General features: G+C 35.1%; 1 protein-coding gene across 1 annotated transcript; it reads right to left on the bottom strand.

Moving 5' to 3' along the window:
* On the bottom strand, window positions 699-1,642 carry LOC100738097 (olfactory receptor 4F6-like). The gene has a single exon (XM_003482327.2). It carries the CDS (start codon window positions 1,640-1,642, stop codon window positions 704-706), a length of 939 nt encoding a protein of 312 aa, XP_003482375.2. The 3' UTR covers window positions 699-703.

Here is a 12,037-nt window from a genome sequence, read left to right as displayed (position 1 = left end):
TATTTCAAAAAGTGTGAAAAAGAAACATATACATAAATTTCGCTGCTCTAGGCCAACTGGAAATAGACTTGAGTCCATGGGAATTGAGACAAGTGAGGCTGAGAGTAGTACCAAAAGGCAAACACATGAAACCTATTAGCCCTGAGGCTCACCCTCTGTCTTCCCTCCTACCAACTGTCAATCTCTTCTTATTATACTACCTGATCCATCCTCTGTCAACTTCACTTCTCACACTCTGTTATTTATTTTTTCCAGGCTTTAAATCATCCCTCACATTCATTTTTCAGTAAAAAAAAAAAAAAAATTACTGTTATCCTTGGTTTAAATCAAAGCAGTGTTAGATATTTCACTGTTCCTTCAAAAGTTTATGTTAGCTCTAAGTCATCTAATTAACTGAATTCAATTTAAAAATCAATCAAAAATATCTGATGTCCAAGGCCATAATTTCAGCAGAGGCCAAGTCTGTACTATCTAGACTTTTCCAAAAACTTCACCTGAATATTTCCTGGGACTTGAATTCAGTTGTCAAACAACTTGTTAAGGAGAGAATGATTTTGATAATTCAATGTAACCTCATAATCAATGATCTAGTCTGAATATAATGAAATGGTGACTTCAGGAAAAAAAGCCCCAAATTTTGTATAATTATATCAGAAATTTATATCAACATTTTCCTAAAGTAACTTGTGCTGTCAGGAGTTATTTAGGAGATCTTCTGCCAGCTCAAGAGCTGACTACTCAGTCTCCTCACTGCCATCTTCATGTCCTTGTTTCTCAATGTGTAAATGGCAGGATTCAGGAGGGGCGTAATCATAAAGTCCAAAATGGCAAGGAACTTGTCCACCGGCACCGTGGGAAATGGCCACATGTAAACAAAGATGCATGGCCCAAAGAACAAAATCACCACACTGATGTGAGCCGACAGAGTAGAGAGAGCCTTGCACAAACCGCCTGAGGAGCGTTTCCATACCGTCACCAGGATGAAAACATAGGAGACAATCAGTAAGAAGAAGGCACCCATAGAAATGAACCCACTGTTGGCAGTAACCATGAATTCCATTCTGTAGGTGTCTATGCAGGCAAGTTTGATAAACCGAGGAAGATCACAGTAAAAGCTATCTATTTCATTAGGACCACAAAACGGCAGATAGACCACAAAAGCTACCTGGACCACTGCGTGAAGGAGGCCAATAGCCCAAGCGCCACACAGAAGCAAAAGGCACATCCGGGGGCTCATGATGGTCAGGTAATGCAGGGGCTTACATATGGCCACATATCGGTCTAGGGCCATGGCAGTAAGCAGCACCATCTCAGATCCACCCAGGATGTGAAGGACAAATATCTGGAAGACACACCCCTGAAAGGATATGGTTTTGCGCCCAGAGCACAGATCAGAAAGCATCTTAGGAACTGTTAAGGTAGAAAAACACAAATCAATAAAGGAGAGGTTGGCTAAAAGGAAGTACATGGGGGAATGTAGATGAGGGTCAAAGATCACTGCAAACACAACAAGGAGGTTCCCTAGAACAATTGTTCCATAACACACTGTAGAGAAGGCGAGGAGGAAATCCTGTACTGGCCTGGAGGGAGAAAGTCCCAGGAATATGAATTCAGACACCAAAGAGTAATTTGTTTTGTACATTGGCTTTATCTGGTGACACCTATAGACCAAAAAGAAAATACTAACCAAAGGATTTATCAAAAATTAATGTTTAAATAAACAGATAAAAACGTTTATTTAAATCTGGTTTTAAGAATAAATCTTAACTGGTAGCCATTAAGATGTTTTGAAAATTCATACAGAGATTTATCCTTCAGCTAATATACCTACTAAGTTTAACTGCTATTCCTAGTGAAACTCTACCATGCTCCATGTACTATGTCAAGTTCTGAGGTGAAACACTAATTCTGACATTTTCGGGTACATTGCCTAATGGTAGGCCTGGACATTAAATAACTATATATGTAGATACAACTCTGACAATTAACATTGCCTATTGGTAGGCCTGGACATTAAATAACTATATATGTAGATACAACCCTGACAATTAATTTAAAGGAAGAGTACAGAGGAGTATGAGTACAATGCAAGTCATTGCAGTTGTGCTTCGCGCCTGTTTAGATTCTGATAAATATGGAGTTACTACTGAAAGTTAAATATGGTCCAGAATTTGGAAATGCCATGTGCAAAGACCTGAGCCTAAAAGACTAGTTGAATGTGATATTGAATGCCTGAGATCAGACTGGAGTAATAGTCCTAGTAGGATAGAATCTTGCATCCATGATAACAACTTTGATTTTTTCTAAGAACAATAGAAAATTTGATGATATTCAGCAGCAACTTATCCTATTTCTGCTTTCAAACAGCTACACAAACTTGAATGTAAAGAATGGAAATGAGAGGGCTAGAATAAACTTAGAGTGACCTCAAGAGACTCCTGAAGAATCATATCACATCAATATGGACATGGTGAACTATTTAACCAATGGTGTTGGCACAACAGGTAAGCCTTGCAAAATGTAGATCATTGCCTCTCAGCATAAGCTCAAGGAAGTTTCAGAGGGATATTAAAACTTTAAAATCAGAAAACAAACCAAGAGAAAGTAAAGGATTATTCACATTAACATAGAAAATTAAAACATTAGAACACTTAAAACATTAAGATGGAAAATTCATTCTGAGCATATTCCTTATTAACAAATCAGGGAGAAAATAATAATTGACAGTATCTAAAATATTAAGTTCATATTATACACAAGTATGGACAGAAATATAAAGCTAGTGAATAAAGGTATACATATAGATATCTTACATGGAGCTATAGACACTATAAAAATAAAAGTAAAATAAGTTATAAAATATTAGACAGATGATTAACATTTTTATTAAGAAATCAGTTCTTCCAAACAGATAAAGATGAATGTATGGTATACCGATTTTACTTTTTATTTTTATAATTTTATTTTTTAATTAGCATATAATTGATTTATGGTATTCCAACTTCAAAATGAGCACAAAATTAAGACTACTGACAAAGAAGAAACCCTAATAGTCAATAATCATATGAAAAGTAAAACCCTCATAGTAATAAAAAAATGGAAATAAGATTGCCTTAAGATACTATTTTGTACTGACAGATTTCAAAGGTTTTAAAATGATAATTTATCTTGGATAAGGCTGTAAGGAATAGGCCACACTCATACACTGATAATGACAGTAAAATTGACACAATTGCTCTAGAAGACGCATTTGAAATAGATATGAAAGTTCAAAAATTTCCTTAATTGAGATGAATAATCTGACTTCAAAAAATTTTGCTTAGAGTAATAACAATATGTAAGCTAAAATTTAAGCTGTAAGGGTACCTACTGTACCCCTGTTGATAAAAAGAAAATAGTGGTAACAACATCAATGTTCACAAAAGAATTAAGTATCCATAGTTCTTCCAACTGGGGAAGGCATTATTCCTCCCACATAGAAACAAAAATAAATGCTACTAAATATATGAATAATAAACATTTGAAAAAAAGACTTTGCAAGGAAAAAAATATATAGGAAACATTTTTAAAACATACATCTCAGACTTGGAAAACAAACATGGTTACCAAAGGGGACAGGTGGCAGGGAGGGATGGCCTGGGGGGTTTTGGAGTGTCATATGCACACTGCGGTTATGAAATGACTGGCCAACAGTGACCTGTCATATAGCACAGGGAAATCTACCCAATATTCTATGATAATCTACATGGGAAAAGAATCTGTATAAGAATGGATGTGTGTATACGTACGTAAACTGAATCAGCTTTGTTGTACAGCAGAAATGATCACAACATTGTAAATCAACTATACTTCAATACAACTTTAAAAAAGGAAAAATAGGGAAAAATAGAAAGATGCTGATTTTAGTTTTTATCCATAAATTGTTCATCTCTGGGCTTATACGCATTTCTTAGTTTGAGCCATATGATACTGTTCTTCCAGTAAATTCATGGTTAAATGTCGATTTTATAGTTGATTATAATCTATTGGCTTATCTTTTTATTTTTTTAACCTTTTTTTCCTACTGTACAGCATGGTGACCCAGTTACGCATAAATTTATACATTCCTTTTTCTCACATTATCATACTCCATCATAAGTGACTAGACATAGTTCCCAGTGCTACACAGCAGGATCTCATTGCTAATCCATTCCAAAGGAAATAGTCTGCATCTATTATCCCCAAACTCCCAATCCATCCTACTCCCTCCTCCTCCCCCTTGGCAACCACAAGTCTCTTCTCCATGTCCATGATATTCTTTTCTGTGGAAAGGTTCACTTGTGCCATATATTAGATTCCAGATATAAGTGATATCATATGGCATTTGTCTTTCTGACTTACCTCACTCAGGATGAGAGTCTCTAGTTTCATCCATGTTGCTGCAAATGGCATTATTTTGTTCTTTTTTATGGCTGAGTAGTATTTCATTGTGTATATATACCTCGTCTTCCTAATCCAATCATCTGCGATGGACCTTGGGGTTGCTTCCATGTCTTGGCTATCACTAATGAACATGCAGGTGAATGTGTCTTTTTTAAGGAAAGTTTTGTCCGGATATATGCCCAAGAGTGGGATTGCTGGGTCATATAACCAAGGGGACCTAATCAAACTGAAAAGCTTTTGCACAGCAAAGGAAACCAAAAAGAAAACAAAAAGACAACTTACAGAATAGGAGAAAATAGTTTCAAATGATGCAACTGACAAGGGCTTAATCTCTAAAATATACAGACAATTCATACAACTCAATGTTAAAAAAAAGACCCAACTGAAAAATGGGCAAAAGAACTAAATAGAACTAAATAGACATTTCACCAAAAAACATATGCAGATGGCTTACAGGCCAAGAAAAAATGCTCAACATCTCTGTTTTTTGGAGAAATGCAAATCAAAACTCCTACAAGGTATCACCTCACACCAGTCAAAGTGGCCATCATTAACAAGTCCACAAATAACAAATTTTGGAGGGGATGTGGAGAAAAGGGAACCCTCCTGCACTGTTGGTAGGAATGTAAGCTGGTACAAACACTGTGGAGAACAATATGGAGGTACCTTAGAAAACTACATAGAACTACCATATAATCCAGCAATCCCACTCTTGGGCATTTATCTTATTCTTATGTAATTTTCTAAACTACTTCATTTTTAAATAGACAAATCAAATTACTGATGCTTCTTTCTGAAGTGAATAGCATAAGTGCCCCCACTTGCAAGGTTAATACCAAGCTTTCCTCCAGGCCCCTCCCATTGTCACCATTCTCTCTCATGCTGTATTTACCTTCCATGGCCCTCTACTCCATGGCTGGGCTCCCCTTTGGCACAGCCTGCATTCCCTTAGCAAGAAATAATCATAAGTAGGCTAGAGCACCTTGGACTTGATGTATCCAAGGGTAGACTCGAGGGCATCCAAGCCAGTCGGGAAGGACATTGTGAGGGTGATGGATGGGGAGTGGGTGTTGTTAACCCAAAGGAAAGACTACAGGGGTGGTGCTAGGAATCCCTGACAGAAGGGCACTGGAGGGAGACTTTTATAGCTAATAAGTGAGAAAGTAATAGAGAAGGACTGAGCAAGAGAGGATAGAAAAATTACTAAAGTTAAAAGCAGTGGATGTGACATTTCAAAGAAAATGCAATCAAATCTCTGTCTAAAAGCTTTGGTCATGCAATATGTAGATTTTAAAACATATTCAGGTATATAAAAATATAATTTCAATATATTCCCAACTACATGGTGTAAATAAAAATGTTTCAATGACCAGAAAAAAAAAAGTCATGAAAAATCAGTATCCGTCAATACCTCTTTTTTAAACTTTTAAAAGATTTTTTCCTAGTCTCAGGAAAATTGGGTAATTGCTTTTTCTTTCTCTTTTCTTTATTATCTAAATGTTAAAAATTCATTCATTAATACAAATTCTCTTCATTGGATACAGTTCAATGGGAAGGGAAAAATAGAGGCTTTAGACAAAGGATTATAATTGATAGGTCAATATATTAACTTCATAAGAAGGAGGTCAAAGTTGAAAAAGTGGGGATACCTGTACAGGTAACTGACATGTATGATAACAACAACATGTACAGGTGGTCAATAAATTTTGATTGATGCTGTGTTAATATCAGCAGTGATTAGGAGGACCAAAGTTCTCTGTTTTACCAATCAATAGGGAAAAAGAAAGAGAAACAGAAGAAACAGATGAGAATTCCCAGTATTATCAAGGTTTCAATATAAAAGCTACTCTCATACATGGTTGAAATAATTGCCTATTGACAATATTTATTACAATTTAAAATATAGAAATCTATTTTTAGCCATACGAGCACAAGAGTAAATATTATGTATATGTATAACTATATTTACATAACATGTATAATAGAATGTTGATACCTGTCAATCAGTAGAGAATTGAGTATTAAGCACATTATAGTACATATACATGGTAGAATACTATAAAGCAGTCAAATTAAATAAATAGTTCTACATATGCAGATTTGGAAATATTTTCACTTTATGTGAAAACAAGAAAGTGCATAAAAATAATAAAATTCTGTCATTATTGAAAAACAGTATTGCGGTTCTCAAAAAATTAAAAACAGGACCGTTGTATGATGTAGCAATCCCTCTTTTTATATATGCGAAAGTAAATAAACCAGTACCTCAAAGAGATATTTGCTTTTCTGTAATCACTGTAATATTATTCAAATTAACAAAATATGGAAACAGCCTACAAGTCTGAGGATAGATGAATGAATAAAGAAAACATGCTACATACATGGACATACTCAGAGATATTATTCAGCAATAAAAAAGGAACGAAATCCTTCCACTTGCAACAACATGAAAAAACCAGGAAATAAGTGATACATCAGTCATAGAATACTATATGGTACCATATTTTAGAAATCTAAAGTAGTTAAATTCATGGAGGCAAGAGTAGAATTTTCATTGCCGGGGGTGGGTGGAGGTGAAACAGGGAGATGTTCAAAAGGGACAAAGTTTCACTCACCAAGGGAATAAGTTCGGAGATCTAATATACAATAAGTTATATCAATATTTTTAATTGTGTATGGGATTTTTATAAAAAATATTTTTTATACTTGAAATTTGCAGAGTTCCCATCATGGCACAGCAGAAACAAATCCGATTAGGAATCCTGAGGTTGTAGGTTCCATCCCGGCCTTGCTCAGGGGGTTAAGGATCCAGCACTGCCATGAGCTGTGGTGTACGTCGCAGACATGGCTTGGATCTGGCATTGCCGTGGCTGTGGTGTAGGCCGGCAGCTGTAGCTCTGATTAGACCCCAGCCTGGGAACCTCCATATGCTCAGGTTGGCCCTAAAAAAGAGAAAAGACAAAAAAAAAAGAAAAGAAGGTAAAGGTTTAAGAGGGTAAACATTAACTCTCCTCACAGAAGTAAAAAACCTATGAAGTAATGGGTATGTTAATTAGTTTGAGTGTGGTAATTATTTGATATATATATAATGTTTCTATATATCAAGTTTAAGCCTTAAATCTAATATTTATTTCCATTATACCTTAATACAGCTGAAAAAAATAAACTTATTACAAGTCACTTGTATTGAGGCTGTTTGTCCCAGTAGCATAACTCTGTCTAAGCTACATGAAAGAAAATATGTCAATTAGCATTCGTCATGGCTTGTTCAGTGCTAGATAAGAATTTCTACCCACAATAATATGCCATCCATAATCTAGTTAAGTTTGATGTGACATAAAAAAGAGGCGTTGTTCTCATGAGTAAGAGCAAGATTATCATCACCTAGATCTGAAGTCAAAAATAATAGAATTTAATGTTTGACTATATATAATCACAGCCAACATTAATTACTGTAAGAAACTGTTAAATAATGACCAGCAGTATGTATTAATTGGTGAAATGCTGAGGTCAATTTATTATACGTACTTAAATGTCTAGAAACAACCATTCAGAAACTGAATTAAAGCAAGAACCTAGAACAACTACATTCATAACATGAAAATACCTCTGTATTTTAATTTTAAAATGTTCCAAGAATACACACCAAATGTTACCAACAGTGAATCCTGAAGAGTAGGATTGCGTGTGGCTTTCACTTCCCAAGGCCTATATTTAAATAGTCTAAAACAACCTAGAATTGTTTTTGACTTAAAAACGGAATTTAAATACAAAAATGAAAGGTTCAAGATGCACAATTCTTCAGTCAGGTTGTAGCAATGTCAATACCATTCAAAAGAGCATTTAAATTCTGAAATAAAATTTTACATGTGTGTCAACAACTGTTTACTTATTAAAAAAAAAAATCACAATAGCCCCTTAACAGGAAACATTCTTTGTAAGAGATTGATGTCCAAGATAAAACCTCCTATTCATGACTGTCTATGGCTAGTTTCTTTAAATTATATCTATTGTTCAGTTAATTGATTAGAGTAAGGAAGGAGATGATAGGAAAAGGAAAGAGAAGGGAGGAGAGAGAAGGGACAGGGACAAGAAGAGAAAAGACATAGGAGAGAAGAAGAGAAGCAAGAGAAGGAATACCATAAAAGTTAAAGGGAAGCAGTCAGAACTCCAGAGTGGCTCCTGAGTCTTTTGTTGCCTACTCATGGCTTTGTACAAACCCTCAGTAACTGCTCCTGCCTTTACAATATCTCAGCATGGCACATAGAGATCTTGGTATCTGTCCACAACCCATTTTCTCAGCCTCTTATCTGGCCTCTCCATGGACTACCAGGACACTTTCTCTGTCATTAATACCAGGTTTACCCATACTTTTGTTCTGCACTAAAGGTATCCATGATCTTTTTCCTTTGCCTGATTACTTCTCATTTTAAAAATTCTACCTGTGCAACAACAACTCAAGGTGTCTCCCTCTTTCCTCTAGTCTCCTTCTCTTTGCTCTCACATCATACTTGCAAGCTTTTCATAATACTTCTTCATGACGTTATAATTTACAATTGTCTCTGATATTAGGGATATGAGATTCTTGATAGCATGGATTGTGTCTTAGTCATAAATCCTGACCAACCTAAGTCATGTGAGTTTGGGAGAGAGGCAAGGGGTGGAATGGATGTGGGCATGCATATGTATATAAGTGCATCAATAGTTGATAATAATACTTTCTTGGTAAGTTTTGTTTTATGTATTATTCCTATTGAAAACAGATGCCTGTGGAATTAATAAATGATTGTCATTCTAGAAATTACCACAAACAGATCCATCATGGCAAAGTTAACGAATCGACTAGAACAAGGTTGGTTCGATCCTGCTTGCTCAGTGGTTAAGATCGGTTGCATGAGCTGTGTGTAGTCAAGCGCTCAATGTGTTGCTGTGGCTGCATAGCAGGCTACAGCTCATTAGACCCTAGCCTGGAACCTCATATGCCAGGAGGCTTAAGAAAAGAAAAAAAAAAAAAAAAAAAAAAAAAAAAAAAAAAAAAAGCAGTCAAAGAACTGACATTAAAACCAATTTCCAGGGTCCTTCCTATTCTATTTCTATATAATCCAGGTCTCAAATTTTCCCATAAATTAAGACACAATAGAGGTACATGCAGCACTAATGCAACCCAAAATGAAATTCTCATTTCCCTTGGAAAGATTGGTACCTCCGGAGGTTCAAAAATGTTTGTTGAATGGAAAACCAAAACAGAGATAAGAATGAGAGGAAGGAAGGCAGCAGGGATTTTTTTCAATCGTGTGGAAGAGGTACTATGCATTACTTTATAAGGAAAAGAGCTGGTAATTTTAGCAGGTTACTCATCAAATTCTACAATCCCCCTTACCTGACAAAAAAAGAAAGTCTCAGAAAACAATTTTTCACTAGTACTGAACCTTTTAAGAAACGTTTCCCTCTTTGATCTGTGTGGTCAATGCTCCTTACAACTGTTCCAGCTCTGACAACAGCATTTGGTGACCACTTGATGACTCGAGACCTGAATTCCCAGATCATTTATCAGAGAGCTCAACTTGAATCTCATGAATTGAGAAGAAAATATATATTAAAAGTTTGGTTTAAAAATCAACAGAAAACAAAGAAGCTATGGCTAATAAAATATGCAGCAAAATATCTTCAAGGAAATCAGCATCTCCTAAATATTTTAGTGCCAATTTATTAATTAAATATCCTTTAGAACATGGCCAGGGAAAAAGAATACATATTAACTAATTCATTAGTAAAAAAAAAAATGTGTAAAATTCTGTTGGAAGCATAGCCTTGAAAACACTGTACCTGCTTTTTACCTCATTTATACAATTACTGACCCCACTTTAGAGATACTAAAATTAAATAATATGGAAAGTAAATATGTAGGCAAAGATCTCTATGCTAAACTCACATCCAGCATTCAAATGCAATTTTATCCTAATTTCAAAATCCTTGGATTTAATCTATTCACCATATTGCTTCTTTTATATCATTGCTGCAACATATAAATAACATTTCACAGGTCTACAGCTTTTTGCTCTGTTGAGTATTTTTACCTACATTATCTCATTTCTTCTTTCTAACAAAATGATGAGATGGAAATACAATATTCCTATCAGATAAAGAAATAATGTTATGAAATCATTAGTTAATAGCAGAAAGGTGGCTAGAATTTGTGTTCTGTGGGATTAAGTTAAATGGATAGTTTAATTCATTAAACTGAATCTAGACATTGAATGCATACTGACAAGCTTCTCAGAAAAGCTATGTACGAACATAGAAGACCAAATACCACACATTCTTAAATCATTTGAAACTATCATAAGAGCTTTATTTCAATATATTGTTCTAACAAACTTGATTTCTGTTAAATTGCTATCAGTTATTCTCATTTAATAAAATTTGTTCTAAGTTCTACATAATGTCTAACCTGGAGAAAAATGAAAAAAACCTAGTGTGTGAAATGTTGCCTACTCTTTTACATGAAAATTACATTTTTTTACTTGGAAAGGGAAAGGTAAACCAAAGTCAAGTATAATTTTGGGGAAAAAAAAGGACTAAAACAAAGTGGATACTTAAATCTTAATTCATAACGGGAAAGAGTATTTCCACATAAAGTAAAATTAATCATATGTCAGGTACAATCCAATGCCAATTAGTACATTCACAATATTGCACAATCATCACCTCCACCTTGTTCAAAAATATTTTCATCACCTCAAAGAAAACTCCATATGCATTGAATAATCACTCTCCCTTCCCCTCGTTTTTAGTCCCTGGCCATAACTAATCTTCTTTCTGTCTCTAGGGATTAACAGATTCTGGATATTTTATACAAAAGGAATCAAAATAATATGTGACCTTTAATGTCTGCCTTCTTTCATTTAGCATCATCTTTTCATTTCACCCATATGGAAATGTGTCTCAGTACATCATTCCTTCTTATGGCTGAATAATATTCCTTTGTATATGGATGACTGTATCTGTTTATCCATTCATCAGCTGGTGAACATTTGGATTGTTTCCATAACTGGCCACTGTGAATGGTTCTATGGTAAACATTTGTGTACAAGTTTGGTTTAAACATCTGGTTTTAATTCTTTGGGTAATTCTTTTAATTACCTAGCAGTAGAATCAATGGGTCATACAGCAATTCTATGTTAAACTTGTTGAGTAATTACAAAGTAAGAAGCATACCAGTCTGTTGACATTTATTTGACACTTTTCTCATGATTATAGCAGAGTCATGGACTCAAGGAGGAACACCACGGGTAAAGAGCTGTTGGAGACCAGCTGAACTGCTGAACACTGCAGAAAGCAAACTTGGTAGTGCAAAAGCACGATAAGCCAAGGAATGCTTGTGATGGTGAAAGCCAGATAAGCATGTTTGCCGACGCAGAGTTCTAAAGTGTAGGGTCTCCTGTCAAAATAAAGTAAGGGGTTTACACATTAACTATGTTGTTCTTTAGGCAGCTGCACTATATCCTAAATGTATTCATCTGTGACTTTTATTGCTAGTAGTCGCCCTACAGTTCACTAAGAGATAGCTTTGACCCTCCCTATGCCTGCTTTTGCTCATTAACCTAAACACTTC

This window comes from Sus scrofa, chromosome 7, assembly GCF_000003025.6.
Source record: "Sus scrofa isolate TJ Tabasco breed Duroc chromosome 7, Sscrofa11.1, whole genome shotgun sequence".
Lineage (NCBI taxonomy): Eukaryota > Metazoa > Chordata > Mammalia > Artiodactyla > Suidae > Sus > Sus scrofa.
The sequence above is the reverse complement of the archived record's forward strand: the minus strand, read 5'-3'. Positions and strand labels throughout refer to the sequence as shown.

What these genes read in the sequence shown, in the direction of transcription:
- LOC100738097 (XM_003482327.2), bottom strand. Translation starts at nt 1,642, where the DNA reads ATGTACAAAACAAATTACTCTTTGGTGTCTGAATTCATATTCCTGGGA.